General features: G+C 33.9%; 1 protein-coding gene across 15 annotated transcripts in view; it reads right to left on the bottom strand.

Annotated features, from left to right (window-relative positions):
* R3HDM1 (R3H domain containing 1) overlaps positions 1-18,386 on the bottom strand; it is a 125,759-nt gene that overhangs the window by 85,619 nt on the left and 21,754 nt on the right. For 7 of the 15 annotated variants that reach the window (XM_077861498.1, XM_077861499.1, XM_077861503.1 and 4 more), the window contains 9 exons: positions 10,328-10,387; positions 10,104-10,244; positions 6,296-6,404; positions 6,110-6,205; positions 5,756-5,827; positions 3,710-3,747; positions 3,577-3,627; positions 3,242-3,468; positions 860-1,114 (listed from right to left, as the gene is read on the bottom strand). In XM_077861498.1, the coding sequence (XP_077717624.1) occupies positions 860-1,114; positions 3,242-3,468; positions 3,577-3,627; positions 3,710-3,747; positions 5,756-5,827; positions 6,110-6,205; positions 6,296-6,404; positions 10,104-10,244; positions 10,328-10,387 (1,049 nt within the window). Of the gene's footprint in view, positions 1-859; positions 1,115-3,241; positions 3,469-3,576; positions 3,628-3,709; positions 3,748-5,755; positions 5,828-6,109; positions 6,206-6,295; positions 6,405-8,247; positions 8,381-10,103; positions 10,245-10,327; positions 10,388-18,386 lie in introns of those variants that run through there. The other 8 variants (XM_077861501.1, XM_077861502.1, XM_077861506.1 and 5 more) reach the window with 5 other exon arrangements.

The raw sequence follows: 18,386 nt of genomic DNA, 5'->3' as shown, positions 1-18,386 counted from the left end.
GGGCTATAATATTGCGAACAGAGACCAAGACTTAATGGGATCTTTTAAAAGATGTTTTCTATATTTGCCCATACTGTATGCATAATGAAATATATTATGACTAGTTTCTGAATCCCTGAGGTTCAGTTTCCTTATCTATAAATGAGAATTTCATCTATCTAATAGGGTGGTCATAATGATTATAAATAATGTATTTAAAGCACCTAGCACAGTAAATGACACACAGTAAATGCTGAATAAATGAAATTATTACCTAACTGTAATTAGGTAATTTTCTATTTTCAAAGAAATAGAAAATATTCATTTTCTACTTCCTAACTGTAAAGAATGTGTCTTCAATATTACTTCATAAAGACTACCTAGTTTCTTTTTCTAATAACATGTCCCTTACCTTTTTCCTCAAGAGAAAAAACTTAGGATATTCAGAAGGATAATGACTTATAGGTTCTTTCTATTTTATTCTATAAAGAATAAGAGCTGCTTACTTTCTCCTTCTTCACAAAATGTGTACTATTTTTCTCAAGGACAATTTTTATTTTCTAAATCAAATAAAGCTCTTTCAATGGTGGTTGTCTCATTTCTAGGAAATGAACTATTTTTCCAATTATGGTTAGGCCATCATTTGGCCCAAAAGATGACATATGGATATCACAAAGAGAAAAATACTTTCTGATATAAATATGTCTTAGAACATTTTCTAGCAGAAATGTTTTATTAAACTTCTGGGGAAATGCTAATTATCCATGAAAAATAAAAAGCTGACAACACATACACAAATAATACATTTAATATACATTCTTTAAATTTCAATAACTTCTGCTATCTCAACTGAAATAAACACCTTTTTCTGGATACCAACCTGTTTGTGGGTTGATCAGAATACTGCCAGGTGGTATGCCTGCCGCTTCCAAGGGAAGCAAAAAGAAGCTAGTGCTAGGAGATGCGACTTGCCCATTTAGGCCACCATCAAAGGAAAGAGAGTTATGAGTGCTGACAGTTGGATAGACGACAGGTGCGCCATGAGAAGACTGGCTGAGAGCTGTACCTGGAAGAGGCTGCTGGATGTGAGAAAGAGAGCCCGTAGATGACCCTACACTACCAGAAGACTCAGAACCTAGGGGAGGAGTAATGAAAAATATGGATTTTTTAAACCTCATATAAAAACTCGCGTTTTAAATACGTAACAATAAAATTCACATTGCATAACATGCGGTTACCACATAAAGCATTGGCTATTTTTGATTTACTGTATAATTTTGCTTCCCCCTCCCCATCATGAACAAGTTTAATACAGCAAACTGATCACATAAGTCATCAGAGAAGTCATAGCCAAAGCATGCAACTTAAGCAAGTGTATAATAACACCAGCCACAAACAGCCACAAAAAGCACATTACCCACATTCCCCAAAGCACAAAGTTATGTACATTTTACCTTTTTAGATTAACACTTAGGAATATACAGAGTATAAGTTTCCCCCAGGAAAAAGAACATAGTACAGCCAAATGCCCAAAACCTCTTATATCAGAAACCCCTTATCTATAAGAACACAGAAAGATTAAGAGTAGTGTAGGAGATAACAAAAATGATAAATTCTCAATCAAGAGAAACAACTGTGAAGTCTCACTGCAGAATTCCATTTTATGCTCATAATCATAGCATCTTCCTATGATGTAAAGTCAACTTTACATTTTATATCATATCAAGGGACAAAGACAGCATGAAAAATATTCTGAGTACTTATATTTGCATCAGTTTAAAATTTCTCACTAAACTTAAAAATTTCATTGTTTATTTTTAGATGTTTTCATCTCTGCAATCTATTTCATTTTCTATTACCCAAAGACTGAAAATGTTACTGACTTACAGTATTATGGCTAAAAGTAGATAATAAGACAATGAAAGAAAGAAAAAGATTTTGAAAATATATATAGTTAATTAGGTTTTGAATAAGAGTTGACCCTGGGATGGAGAATTGATCTTTAATGAATAAAATAAACAAATATGATATGCTATACAGACTGCCTTCTGATGGATAACTTCTATTTTAAGTTGTGCCAAATGACTACTGATAAAAACTCCATCAAAAATAATTTTTCCCTATTAAAAGAAGGGTCAATGTTTCTTTTCATCTCTAAAGATAGTACAAATTACAAATAATACATGATCTTAAATGTTTTAATTTAGTAGTGTGTGCTTAAGTGACATTCTTATAAACAGTAATTTTTTTCTGTTATGATGACTGAGCAACTATTTTTCAAATAAATGCATATCTTGAATATATACATATTTTTATATTAATAAAGTCAATAAAATTTATCTGTCTTTAGCCATATTCTATCATATACACTAAGACATTTTTAATATCCACATCATAAGCGTAAAGGTGCAGTTCATAAGCCTTAACAAGTTAAAGCACTGACTATAAAGATAAGGATCAAAAAAAATATTTGGCTATCTTCAAATATCTCCCCCCTTTGATTATTATCTGTACAATACCATGTGTCTAGGCTCACCCAAATAGGCTAAAGATAGAGAGCCATTTCTGTTAACTTTCAATGCTTATTTTGGGATAAAAATAAAGATTTATAAGGATCCTAAGCGAGATGTGAGCTTCTCTAGTACTGAATCCAGTTAGTGAAGGTGAAGAGAAAATGTATGAGCCTCAATGTAAGGCACTCTAAATTTAAGCAAAGAACTAAGAAATGAGCATGTTACCAAAATTTCTCACTCATTCATGATAATTGTATCACATCATTTTTCCTTAGTTCTAAAATTCCTCAGAAACTCCTTGATGATTTTATTGATTTTCTGAATGGCAAATGAAGGACTTTCTCATGAAAAATGCAATCAATAATTGATACTATTAGCTGAAAATACAATCAATGTTAAATAATCCTAGGTGAGAAACCAGGCCTTCCAATTATAAATAAGCAATGAAGAATTTCCAACCACCTCTGGGGACTCAAAAAAGAGATGACATTTCACTGAATTAACTTGATTAAGTTTGTGTCATAAGAGAGAATTTTTACTTTAATTGATGTTTGTCAATTTCTCTCCAACAGAGAATGAATCCTAATGTTGATACATATATTACCATTTAAGTACTGTGGAGGTGCTCAAAGCACTGCTAGTAGGAACTTTTTATGTTAGGATAACTGCAGAAGCCACATGATAAAGAGCTAAGACAATAACAGGGAAACTACTGTTTTGATTGCACAGTTCTAGATAAACATTTATACCTGTTTTTGAAAGCCTGCCTATGCTTTTGCTGCTCCCAGAACTATCACCTCTTGTCAGGACCGAGATTCCACTGAAGCTGCTGGCTTTGGTTACAGCAGGCTTGAAGTTTCGGAGAGAACTGTCGGAATCCGTACTGCTCCAGGGTCGTGGTTCAGAATACTTCAGCTCATTCTCAGTGCTGCTTTGATGGCTATTTGTTGATCTCCCTGAAGCATCTTTATTAACTCTGTAATTTAGAAATCAACTTTGAGAAGCTAATAGGGACAAAAAGGGAAAGAATAGAGAAGAAAATGCTTTGATGTTTCAATACTGTATGAAAACATGCTTTCAATACCTAAATATCTGACGTCTCTGCTGGGTACTACTAGCATCTTCGTCTTGGATTCTGTTGGCATTTTAATAAGACATTTTTATTTTTGTTAGCATCAGTCAGATAGTTAACAAACGAATGTTAAAAATTCCCTCACCTTTTGTCAATAATATAATTCTCTTGGGAACACAGGGACTAGAAAGAAAGAATAGATATAAAAAGTTGAGCTTTTGTCAAATACATCATGCATCTGTAAACCAATGACAACAACCAAAAACATGTATAATATTTAAAAAGTATTACCCACCCTGCCCCCAAAATCCAGAATGGTGATAAGGATACACAAACAATAATAATGAAATTATTTCTGGCTTGGAGACACAATGCATTCTTTTAACAGATCTACATCTAGAAGCCATTCATTTTTGTGGTACACATTAATTTGAAATTCAAATACTCTCTTCTAAACAAGTAAACCCATTTTCATGATTATATATTGAAGGTATACACCAATCTGTAGATCCCGCCTCATTCATTTAACAAATATTTTGATTACCTGTGCTTTGGCTGTGGTTATAGCAGTGAACAAGCAGCTATACCTCAATGCAGCTCATAGCCAAACTCTTCTAATGCTATTAACCCAGCTAAGGCCACCCCATTCTTGTTTGTATTATTACAACAGTCTTCTAACTAGATTCCCAGGTAGTAGTTTTTGCCCTAATTCATCCAAGTTAAACAACAGAAGCCACAGCAGTCTCTCTAAAATGTCAATCTGATCAAGTCTTCCCTCCTTAATATTTCCGTAATGTTCTAGCACAGGGGTCAGCAAACTATGGTCAGTCACCTGTTTTTGCAAATAAAGTTTTACTGGTGCATGGCCATATCCATCCATTTATTTTCCAGGTCTGCCTTCATATTAAAAAGGTAGATGTGATAAATTTTTATTATAGAATCATTAAAAAGAAAAGAAAAAAAGAAAAGAAAAAAAAAAAGGCAGATGTGAGTTGTTGCAATAAAGACTGCATGGCTCTTAAAAGCCTTAAATACTAATTATCTGGCCCTTTACCAAAAAAGTTTGTTGAGTCCTGCTCTAAAAGCCCAACCATCTTAACCAGCTTCCATGCTTGAGTCATCTGCTTCCTGCTTATTTCTCTAATCTAAACTTTTCCTCACTTCCTCTGTCACCTAGGCTATAGTCTAGCTTCTCTGAATCTTTTAATTCCTTATCTGTCAAGTTCTCCTTTATCGCTGGGCCTCTGCAAATACTGATCCTTACTTGGAGGGTTCCTGTAGGTCGCCTCTCCCCCTCACTTTTTAGTTCTGGTTTGTGGTGCTTCTCAACTGTGTCTCTTATTTTACCTTCATGTCTCTGCACAAATCATATACTACCTTGTCATTACCTGGTTACTTAGGGTAGAGATCTCATAAACTAGAGAGAGAAATACATCTAGTTTAGACTCTGAGTGCAGCAAAGCTGGGCTGAAATCTCAACTCTATCATTTTTTACATGATGTTTTGCCATTTACTTAGCCTCCTAGAACATCAGTTTCCTTATCTGTAAAATACAAACAATGATAGTATCTACCACATATAGCATTGTTTGGAGTATTTTTTTTATTATTTATTTATTTATTTATTAATTTTTATTTATTTATTTTTTTGTTTGGAGTATTTTAACTATTTATGGATATGTCCTCCAGTGCTCAGCATAGCACCTACTATGGGTGCTCAATATGGTTTGTATGAACATTAACTGACAGTTTAGATTTTAATGTTACTCTTTTTAATATTGAGGCAATTTCTATCTCTGGCAATGTTAAGACAAATTACATACATTCATATATCTTTGAATAATACCTAGGACTGTATAGAATGGGTACTTAACAGACACTGATAAAACCAAACTAAATCTCTTCTCAAATACATATATAAAATAATTAGCCACTTGGAAGACTTCTTTCATATAATCACGTATAAGTAGAAAACAAACATAATCTAAAAATTAATTAGTTTTATTTATTTATTTAAAAGTAGTGCCATACCCAGGGTAGAGCCCAATGTGGGGCTTGAACTCACAACCTTGAAATCAAGGCCTGAGCCGAGATCAAGAGACTGATGCTTAACTGACTGAGCCACCCCGGTGCCCCTAATTAGTTTTATTTTAAAAGAAGAAACAAGTTACTTATCGAGAAAAGTCTACTACCGAGAAGAATTTAGAGTACATGATTTTGTAGACTATGACCAATGTTCTTAAAATTTCAAGTCTCTGAGAAGTCTGGAAGAAAAAAAAAGTATACAAACTATATACTCAGTCCGTTACACTGCTCCTATAGTCTATCTTCATGCAAATTTTGAAATATTTATATAACTGCTGCAATGTAGCATTTTATAAGATATTAAATTATCAATATGAACAAGACAGATCTCATTTCTAACAAGTGACTTTATACATAACAAATATGTTACAAATGATCAATAGATAATAAAAGAAATGAGTTCTTATAATGCAATTAGCATATATTCTAACAGTGAGATCTAAATCTAAGTCAGTACATACATCTTGGGAAAATATTCGGTCTCTAGCTCTCTGGTACTCTTCTTCCCTTTCTTCTATAGATTTGCTTCTTCTGTCATCTTTCAAACGTATTCTCATCTAAAGAAACAAGAACAATTAATTCTTGGGAAAATGATCTGCTGGTCTAAGTCCTGCACTTAGAAGAAAGCTACAATTGTCACAGATTACCTGGTTATCATCTTTGTCAAAGCTGGAGTTATCTCTCTTGAGGATATATCGTTTCTGAAAATCTTCACCTTTATCATCCTTAATATGTTCATTGAATTTCTGATCAGGTCTAAAAAAATCCCAAGGGAACAGAAGAGACAGTATACAATATTTGCAGAAAAGTTAAATATAACATTTTATGTAATCAAAGCAATAAAAAATTATTACTAGTGCCACTAATAATTAATACTTATCTCATTTACTCTTTGTAATAATTTTATGAGAAAATGTTAATTAACTACCCTATGTTATGAATGAAAGGCCATATTACAAATTCACTGTACGTTCTGCAATCAGACTGCTTGGGTTCAAATATTTAGCTTTACCACTTTAGTTGCTTCAGGGCATGCACAAATTACTTAACCTTTCTGTTCCCTAGTTTCCTCATTTATGTAAATTGAATTATAGTATACCTACTTCATAGGCTTGTTCTGAAAAGGAAATGAATTAATAGATGAACAGCACTTAAAACAGTAAGCACTCAGGAGAAGTTTGTTATTACTGTAAATATTAGTAAAAAAAACCAAAAAACCCCCCCAAAAACTAAAAAAACCCTGACATTCAAATAGCTTAAGCAACTGTCCAGGGTCAAGAGCAAGCGCATGAATGGGTCACATTTGGAGTGATGGTATGTTAGACTCAAAGTCTATTTATTCTTTTTTTGCATTGCCTCCTCTAAATCTAAGAAAAAATTCTGGGTAAAAGAAAAAAGCATATAGTACTTTACCTTATATTTACTTATATTATACTCTATAATACCTGGTTTGATGTGACATAATTGAAAGTAATAAAATATTTTGTGGTTGAGTTACCTAAAACCTAAGAGGCTCATTCAAAATGCTACCAAGTTTACAAGGATTCTGAATTATAGCAGGGTGCATCTTTGTTTTATATTAACTGAAACAAATTAGAAAGGAAATAGTTCTTTTTTGGAGGTTAAAGCTGTAATATAAAGTAATAATTATGAAATTATAACAATACATTTAATGGCCAATTGGTCTTTCCTCTATAGAAATGTTGCAAGTTCTAATGAGATCCAGAAGACAGACATAATAAGGCTGTGTTCTGTGGAAAATTAAAATTATGTTTAACTTCACTTTCTAAAATATATTGTCAGCTTCAACAAAATTAATTAATACTCTTGTGACTTAATGACATCCTATTATAAAATTAGAATTACTCTTTTGAAATACAAGATACATAAAAATATATTTAGAGGCACAAAGGAAATCTAAATGAATTCAAGTGTATTTTTACATATAGTTTAAATATATATTATATAATAACATAACAGATTGTGATACCCTAAGTACATTTCTAAACCAAATAAACCTAAGTAATGACATCTTCAACAAATGTGACCACATATAGCATTATATATAATATTCATGTAACTTTTTTGAATATTTGTTTTAATCTAGTGAATTTTTAATAACATACTGTTTCTATATCCTGTCAAATTATGCAAAAGGAGATTTAAAAATAAAAATGATCTAAGTTGAAGAAATCGCTATTTTAAAACATCCTTAGATGAGTGAAATGAAGAGCAGATCACCACACAGAGCTATATATAAAACTAGAAGAATAATAAAAGAGTAAAAACAATTTCATGACCAAAATGATGAGACAAAGACTGCTTTCTTTAGGAGTTTGAAAGATTATCTATTTAGTTCTGAAGATGGCAGGATGTTGTTATTTCTGTCATATGACTGCTCTGCTTACTTATATCAACTATTTTGTGCTGTTAAAGGTCCTATTTTCTTATTGAAGGCGTCTCTACTTGGGGGGGAGATTCTTATTCTAAAGTCAACTATAAGGTTTAACCAAGGGCCTGGCAACTTTTCTAAGAGCAGCTGGATTCCCACACCAAATAGCATTGGCAGGCATTTCAGCTAACCTTAAGACTGTCTTACCTCTTTCTTTTATAGATGCCTGAAATTACTGCCCTGCAATCTCCAACTTCCCGCTCCATTGAGACACCCCAGTGGACACCGGGTTGTTGACATCCACAACACCACTGGTTCAAGGCTGGAGCGGGTAATTTGCCTATGAGGAAAAGGTAAGTTTGCATTTATTCAATGTGGCGCAGATCTCTAAGGTTTTCTGATTTACACCTTCTTCATATTCCAGAAGATATAAAATAAGAATACAGTGTAACTTCAATGATCTGAATGTCTAATTACACTACTTATCCATTCTTCTTTAAGTACATCATAAACATGTGTTTAGCTCAACCTTTGATTACTTTTATAAAGAGAACCCTAAAGCTTTCTGATGTCAATCACAGCATTCAAATAACTGAGGTTACACTGTATCGAAAACCTTAGAGAGTCATCAGTCGAAATGTTAGACAAAATGCCTGCTAATGTACATGTGCTTGGGTATCCAGCAGCTCTGAGTAATGTTGAAAGGTACTGGTTAAATGAATTAGAGTTCTATTCACCTTCAGTTCAGCTCCTATCTTATGATTATTTGAGCTATAACTAATTGGGAAAAGACTAATTGATGAGGATATTTTTAAAAGAGTAAGGGACAAGCAGAGGAAAATTAAATCAGATTCACATTTGCGGCAGGTCAAATATAATCTCTAAAGAAAGACAAGATCCTTTTCAAAGACATCTATCTTCATTAATTTAATTTTAATTGTAGGAAAAAACATTTTAAAAATACTAGGTTCCACCAGTGTATTTAGTTGACAAAATACTATATGAAATGGAAGAAAACCAACTTTGTTCCAGGAAACAATATGGCAGCTGTAAGAGTAAAGTCCATTATAACAGAAGGGATTTGAGTGAATTAAACACAATCATACAAATTGAATGGTTCATAGATAAGACTCTAAGAGAAATAAAGCTAAAAGAAAAGCAGAAAAATAATTAATTTTAGCATTATCTATGTCATCTGAAGCGGACTACTGCTCATTACACAGACCCACTGTTGCCAGATATGAAATTGATACAGAAAATGCTTCCAAAGTATAAATTTTGCTGAACTCAACTAGTTGCTTTAGAACAAGTTTTTTTTACAAATAGGCGGAAGAGGTGCTGTGTACATGTTAAAATTTTAGGTGTCTCTACATTGGGTCATTTGCTCCCAAATACCAACACTGATGATATAATTCAGCCACACTATAAACGTATCACTTTTTAAGGCTCCTCTTAACTCCTTAAAAACTTTTCCCCAGTGAATTATACGTAGGTCAGAAGGGGGTACAACATTATGGATAATACTACATTAATGAACAATCTACCTTTTTTGAGATTTGTGGAGAAAGAAGCAAAGTCAGAGGTTGAAAGGATGTTAAAATAATGGGAGATTAAATGAATGTGTCAAAATCTGCCTTAAAAAAAAACACACACATAACAAATTTTACACTGTATGTTAACTTGAATTAAAAAATCAAACCAAACCAAACAAAAAAGGATTTGCCTAAGGTTGCCTAAGGTTGGCCGCAGCTATCTAAATTACATTGACTAAAAAAATCAAGTGAATGGTTTTCAAACGTCACTGGTATTACTTCTGCAGTTTTTTTGTTTTTGCTTTTTTAAACCAGTCCTCATTGATCTGCCTTATTTTAGCTTAGACCAGTTCATTTTGTATACAGTGTGCTAACATACATTTCCTGTATTTTTTGGCCCTATTACATCAGGGTGTCACATAATGCTTAATTAGACTGCTAAAACATGGAAAACTTGGATGAAAGGTACAGTAGGAAGATAAATATGGTCACATATATACTTAACAAATGCCTACATTTAATGATACTTACATTCTTGTATTACTCGTTTTGTTGACTATGACAGACTTCCCACTCTGATCAACATTGTGGTCTAATCCAAAGTAAGCGGCTACTCTGTGTAATAGCATCCTATGATAAGATGTCATTGGGGGAAATTTTTTACGTGGAGACCTAGAAATAGAATAGAAACTAATTTAGTAAGTTAAGGAGAACTATGATGACAATTTGTTTTCTTGTTAAATGTCAGGACTTACTCATTATTACCAATGAAATCTAAAATTTCTTGTTCCAATTTCAACAGCATCATTCTGTCCCTGAAACAAAATATGAAGACTCATATATAAAACTTAGCATTGAAATACTCATAAACACTGAATTACTATGGCTAATTTTTTTCTCTAAAAATTACTGCAGTTTAAGGAATACTGCAAACTTGATGCAAGAATAAATATATATATGTGTGTATATATATATATATAATACTTCTAAAAAAGTAACGTTTTAAAAAATAAAAGATGACTTTTTTTTAGTTTAATTTTTTATTATGGAAAATTTCACATATACACAAATGTAGGGAGAACTGTGTAATGAATCTCAAATGTAGCCTTTACCTGACTTCAACAATTATCAATATGTGGCCATTCTTAAAACAGATATATTTTGTCTGCTAAGTATCACTATATTGGAGTCTGTTCTGTAGATACACTGATAATAAAAGCATATAAATCTTTACTTCCTTAATAAAGCTGAGAAATAGCAGAAACAGAGATATCTTCAGCTAGGCTGATGACTTTGTTATGCTGAACTCCATAGAAACAGTACTCTAAAGAACATGCAATGCTAGTAACAACAGGAATGCTCCTATGGGAATCTAATGCTAGTATATAGATGGAATTATAGCAGAGAAGTATGAAATACATTACTAATTCTAACCCAGGAGAAGCCTTTTCAAATCATTCTGTAAATTTGTATCCTGTATTTGTAAGACTTTGGAAATTTTTGCCATAAAAACAAACATGAACCCAAAGCTTCTAACATGAAAAACAAATAAGGACTCTAGGGAGTACCTGCATGTGCTCCTTTAGACCACTAGGGTCCTATTTAACGCACATATGCTGTAACGAATATTAACGGGATCACTACTACAAGGACCTCCTTATTCACATACCAAGAACATGGCTCAAAGGAGTAGTCTTGTGCTCACTGGAAATTTCATGTGCATGTGAAACAAACACTCAGAGAATCTTCAAACCAGAAGTAGCTTTACAGATCATACAGTTCTGTCCCCGAATTTTTAGACCAAGAAAACTAGGCCAAAGGTAATGGTTTCCCTCTCAAATAATACAGAGTAGATCCTTCTAACTCTAATAGGACAGAGGATGTGGGGCCATTGCTTAAGCTGCCTAAAAGTCTGTACTATACCTCAGCCTTGACTTTGACCTTCCCTCTTCATTGCAAAGAAGTCTCATAAAACCAATAAATATCTGACCATACATTTTTTTTTCATTATTTGAAAAATCAAGACAAACACATGCCTACCTGGGGACTTTAAACTCAAAGCTAAAAACAGGATTACATTTTAATACAAATTCTAACAATATTCAATTCTGCCCCAAGCTTGGTTCTCCTTTGGTATTCCTCATTTCAGTAAGTGGCACTATCTTTCACCCAGCATGCTGTAAGAAGCATCTGTGGACTGCTACAATCCTTTTTCTAATCCTCCTATGCAGTTAATTACTACTGCAAATTTTATCCACCTCCTGTTTATTTTTCTATTTTTCACTGCTGCTACCCTAGATCCAAGCAAGCAGGATCTCCAGCTTCACTACTCCAATAGTAGTGTATAGTTTGCTTTCCTCATTCCCTTCTTATCTATTCAAACTGGAACATCCATAACGATATTCTAAAAACACATATGACCACATGTTATGCCTTAGTTAAGTATTTACCACAGGCTTCCCACTGCTCTTAGGTTAGAAATAAGCATCTGTAATGGGGCCTACAAGGCAGGCATGATTGGGTCTTTATCTTTTCAACCTCAACTTCTGCCCTTTAATCACAAAACTCTTTACATTTTGGCTTATCTCTGTACTTGCCAAGCTCTTTCCTGTCTCAAGTTACTTGAACATGCTGTTTCCTTTGCCCAGAACAACTTCCTATATTCTTTCTTAGAACCTGTTTCTTTCACACTTTTCTTTAATAGCATTTATCACACTTACCACTGTATAGTTATTTGGACTATACAGAGGAGCTCAACAAATTATCTGCATGGAATCAATTAATCAAATTATTTCACTCATAAAGTCTTATATTTTTTCCCTGAAATTTTTTGGGGGAGGTTGGGAAGTTTTTATCTCAAAAGGACTTATTTATGTAACTTTAAGACCCTCTTTTCATCTAACCTTTTGAGTACAATGTGTCTTAAGATGAAATAATTCTCAGTAACTTTCCTGGTGTATCTTATACACTTATTTAAAAAAAAAAGGAATCTGAGGCAGGCAATTTATTAAGCATTCATAAAACAGTACTTTCAAGTGGGTCTTCTGTTTCACAGGTAAATGCAAACATATAAAAAGGTAGTAGATTAATCACATATAGCCAGCATGGAGGCTAAAACACACGAATGTAAAATAAATTATATCTATAAAAATCAGTCAAGGGACAGAAAATTAAAGGATGTAAAATGTGGTATCATATACCTAAAACATGGGGGGTGGGGAGTAAAAATTTAGTGCTTTTTGGACATGTGCAAACATAAAGAGACCATCAACTTCATATAGACTATACCCATAAGATGTTATATATGAACATAATAATAACCACAAATCAAAAACCTACAATAGATGCACACAAAAAGAGAAAGGAATCCATGCATAACACTGAAGAAACTCATCAAGCCACAAGGGAAGAGAGCCACAAGAAGAAGAAAAGAACAGAGAACTCTAAAACAACCAGAAAACAAGTAACAAAATGGCTATAAGTACATATCTATCAATAATTTTTTAAAAGATTTTATTTATTCATGAGAGACACACAAAGAGAGAGGCAGAGACATACACAGAGGGAGAAGCAGGCTCCCTGTGGGGAGTCTGATGCAAGACTCATCCCAGGACCCCGGGATCATGCTCTGAGCCAAAGGCAGCTACCACTGAGCCACCCAGGCGTCCCTCAATAATTACTTTAAATGTCAATGAATGGATTTAAAAAACATGATCCATCTATATATTGTCTACAAGAGACTAATTTCAGACCTAAAAACACAGATTGAAAGTGAAGGGATGGAAAAACATTTACCATGCAAATGGTAGCAGGAGAATAAAAAGTCAGGTTAGGGATACTTGTATCAGACATGACAAAAATAATGGTTTTCTGTTTTTGAAAACTGGGCAAAAGATCTGTGTTCTTCAATGAATGCACTGCTGCTGAAAAGAAATTTCTGTTGTCTCCACGAAAGAAAAAATTTCTAGCAATTTTACTAACCATGGATACAAATAAATACAGGCTTTCCCCCCCTTTCATATGTAGATCGATGGATTACAAAGGAGTTTTTTTTATCATTATCTGGACCATATACTATTTTTTTTAAAGATCTTATTTATTTATTCATGAGAGACACAGAGAGAGGGAAAGAGAGAGAAAGGCAGACACAGGCAGAGGGAAAAGCAGCCTCCATGCAGGGAGCCTGATGTGGGACTCGACTCGATCCTGGGTCTCCAGGATCAGGCGCTGGGCAGAAGGCGGCGCTAAACCGCTGAGCCACCAGGGCTGCCTTGGACCGTGTACTAATGAAACAGCCTTTCTGCTTAGTTTACCAAACTTTTAGTTACAGAGAAGTAGAACTGGTTAGAAAAATTAAGGCTGGTTATCTTCCTAAATTCTTAAGATTTACACTTTCTGCTTTTTATCCACTACAGTTTAGTCCATGCCTCCCATAAACTGTAATCAAGGTTAGATATTTTGATAATGATAAAAAATTAATAACCCTTTATAGAAGCACTGTGTATAGGACTTAAACCAACAGGTCCACAAATTACTTTTCCTAAGCCATAAGGTTTAGCACAAAAACCTAAAAGTCGGCATACTTACTGAAATTATTGTATAGTCTTTTAAAGGGAACCAATGTATGCTATTATTTTAAAAATAAGAACAGGGATCTCAATCAAATGGATCAATAAGCTGTTACCCAAAGTTAAAATGAAGGAGCACAATCTTTTAGTTATCAGTGTTCTAGCCATTACACCAAAAATAACTTTAGAGAAACTCTACACAGCTGGTATACTGGTGGAAAATGAAAAAACAGAAAACAATAATGCTTCCATCTGACCACCCCCTTTCCCAATATTCCATATGAGCTTGGTCAGACATTTGTGACAGGTAAGAAATTAAATAAACATTACTGCCAATAAAAGTAATTTTAGAAATTACAACAGAACTATCATATGACAATCCCCAGACCAAACCAAATTACTTTTAAAATATCCCTTCTCAGGATTAACTCAAAAGTTGCTCCCCTCCATTAGTTATGTACCAGTTATCTGTATCATCCCTATTTCTTCACTACACATAGAATCTACACAGAATAGGATGAAATCAAAACAAAAATAGGTAGAAGATCATGTATGTCACTGAGTATAAATTCTATCAAAGTCAACTTTACGTTCTTAGGTTCTAATTCGGCAATGATTATTTAGTGTAGCCTCTGCAAATATTTTCTGTGAATAAGAATTCCAGATAAATTAACATTTGGAGCTAAGTTTTTTGGCTGAGAATAAAATAAAGATTTAATGATCAGAACAAAAATTTTGAAGTGAAAGGTTGACTAAATTTGTATATCACTGAAAATAAATATGCTTAAAATCTAGAACTCTCTGAACAATACTGAATCTTGAAAGTTTTAGTGGACACTTGCCATATTTATTACTACTTTTGTACCATGCATATCTGGCAATTAATTGTGTCTTTCACTGCGAGAACAGAGTCATTAATTAAGCAAATCTTATTTCTCACAAAATTTAGCATTAGCTACAACTTTCTAAACCATATCAACATTAGTAACTTATACACTAGCCATTAGACAAATTAGTCACTTAAATGTTTATTCAAATATAAATTCATATACAGAAAAAAGTACTGATACATGCTATAACATAGATAAAACTTGGAAACAGTATGCTAAGTAAATAATGACAGTCCACAAAAGACCACATAGACATGATTTCATTCATATGAGATGTCCAAAACAAGAAAATCTGTAAAGATATAAAGTAGATTAGAGCTCAAAGCATAGAAGTTGAAAGCTAAAGTATATAGGGTTTCTTTTTGGAGTGATGAAAAAGTTCTAGAATTGACTATAGTGATGCATGTACATCTCTGTGGGTGTAACAAAAACCATGAAATTGTATAGTTAAAAAATATACATGTAGAAAACTTTAAAACTTTTGCATTTGTAGAAGAAAACAGAACTGAGCAGTAGAAAAATATTTTAGATGTATAAAAATATTTTTTTTTCTTTTTCTTTTTTAATTTTATTCATTTATTTATGAGACACACACAGAGAGAGAGGCAGAGACATAGGCAGGAGAAACAGGCTCCATGCAGGGAGCCCGAAGTGGGACTCGATCCTAGGACTCTGGGGCCACGCCCTGAACTGAAGGCAGAGGATGCTGAGCCACTTAGGCATCCCTAAAAATAGTTTTCTAATTGTTCTTACTGAAGTCTCTCCTACAGGCTCAGCGGAAAGAAAAATTCTGTCTTTCTAGCATCCTATCTTGTTTTATGGAAATGAGCTATGTGTTTTCTGCCTTCCTCCTTATTCCTCATGAGTTCTGGTTTTCACCATTCTACCCCAAATGAAACAATTTATTAAAATAGCCAGCAATTTCCTAATTTATCAACCTCACGGGTTGGTTTTGGTACTTCTATTTTCATGTTTGTGTGTTATTTTTCATGAAACAGCTCCCAGCTTCTGACTTCTTGGCTAACTTTTTTTTTTTTTTTTTGAGAGAGTGGGGGTAAGGGGGGGCGGGTGACAGCAGGAGAGGGAGGGAGAGAGAATCTTAAACAGGCTTCATGCCCAGTGATGAGGGGCTGGACCTCATGACTCTGAGATCATGACCTAAGCCAAAATCAAAAGTTGGATGCTTAACTGACTGAGCCATCCAGGCCACCATCCACTGCCCAAGCTAACTTCTAAGACAAGTGTTCTCATGAGTGTTCTGCTTTTAAGAGTTAGTCTCTTCCTTTCTCATCTTACCTTGTCTATGCTGTCTTTCCACAGAATTTTGTCCTTGTCATTTACTCCATTTGTCAGGACAAATACATCCTCCCTCCTCAAGCTTCATTTCTATTAGTGACTACCCAATCTATTACTTTAGTCAGGCTCATTTACTTGAAAACCAGAGCCTTTTAACTTTGGACAGATCTCACTTCCTGATTTTTCAGTCAGGTACCTTAAACTATCCTTATTTATAACAGAACATGCCTTATTCCATTGAGGCCTGCTCCTTACCCACTTTCTCAGTTAATGGGACTGTCAGGCTAGCCAAAAACCTAGGAACTATTCTTTTCTATTGTATCACACCACTACTGTGGTACTTCCTAAATATCTTTCAAACATGTCCTTTTCTCTCTATTCTTCCTATGGTCTCCTATACATACTCCTTATTTATGAAGGGTATTGGCTCTTCACTGACAAAGTAATCTTTCTAAAATGCAAATCTGATTATGGTATTACCCATTCAAAATCCTTTAATTATTCCTCAACCTAGCATGTCATACTCAGTACTTCTTAAATGATGTGCTATTTGGCATTTGAAGTCTTTTTCACTGTTCATTATTGTCTTAAAGATCTTTTTAGCATCCCTGTCTTCCCAGTAGCACCTCCACACTCACTGGGAGTCACCAAATGTTGGTACAATCTTAGGTCAAGGACAATTGGATATGGGCTGTCTTCATACTTCACCAACACCTTCTCCACCACTTTCTAGAATCACTTGCCACAAGCCTCCCTGCTGGAGCCAGAATGTATAATCTTGTCTCTCCCTGGACATACCATTTCCTCTCTCACACTACTGTGCCTTGCTAATGCAGTTGTATTCATCCAGAATGCCTTCTTCATGTTTCTGTAACTGGACGGCTTCCACTTAAAGCACTGTGAATTCAAGGCTCAGCTCAGGCATATATTTTCAGTGAAGCCTTCCCATATCCTTTCAAAAAGTGGTTAATGTTCCTTCCCTGGATTTTTACAAAACTCCAGAAACTTCTTTTGCAACATCAATTCTATTTTAATTACATAACATATTTTTTTTCTAGCTGAGATGGTGAATACTTTAGGGCAGAGATGATATCTTCTTTTTCTTTGTATCTTCAATGTTTTTAGCACAAAACTTGGAGCATGACAGATGCTCAGGGTAAATGCCTCTTCAATGAACTGATGAATTAATCATTCTGTTGGGACCACTGAGGAATAAACTTGAACTGAAGAAAAAAAATAAGTCATGTAGACTTGTCTTATCTGCTTCCTCACTCCATACTCCTTCAGCCTTTTTTACAAGGAGACCACTTTTCATTTTAGTGGTTCCTTTTTTGGCATTTATGTTATATGTAAAATAGAAAACCAAGATGATACTGAATATAATAAATACTGAATGAAAATAAAGATGATCTTGAAGCATGACATAAGCCTTGGTGAGACTGAAGAGTATTCCTTTTTTCTTCCATGTGCATATACCCAAAGAAACTATTTTACTTTCATTTTAATGTATGTCAAAGAACTATCACTCTGGGAAGCTAACATCTAGAGGAGGGGTTCTCAACCTTGGAGTCTTCTATTCCATGAACGTGCTCATCGGATATTTTGTAGATAAACCTTTTTGTGGGGAGAAGCCACAAAGGGGTCAATGACCAACCAGAAAGTTAGAGTCTATTCATTAGTACCTGGCAACACAAAGGGCTTCACAGTGACTCATATAAGGACCTTAAAAATCCTGCATTCAGCTAAGTTTAAAAAACTCATTATAAATGATTATACCAAATTCTTATGTGGTTGAGTGTATTATTATGAGGGAAGTTTTTTCTTTTTCTTTTCCATGGAAAAGATTCATGATTACCTCTCTACCTCAATTAAGAGTCAAAATATCTAGGTGATTCTGTATTTCCAAAAATTCCTAAAGAAAAGATGAATTATTTTTCTATAATGGGACATGAATAATGCAAAGAAATATTTATACATGTGCATATAGTAGATCAACAACATCTTAGCCCTAAGAAACTAAAATGTTTCTGGTGTACTTCAAACACTGTAATCTTACTCTA

The sequence above is a fragment of the Canis aureus genome, chromosome 20 (genome assembly GCF_053574225.1).
Source record: "Canis aureus isolate CA01 chromosome 20, VMU_Caureus_v.1.0, whole genome shotgun sequence".
NCBI classification, from domain to species: domain Eukaryota; kingdom Metazoa; phylum Chordata; class Mammalia; order Carnivora; family Canidae; genus Canis; species Canis aureus.
This window is presented reverse-complemented; position numbering and strand designations above follow the sequence as displayed.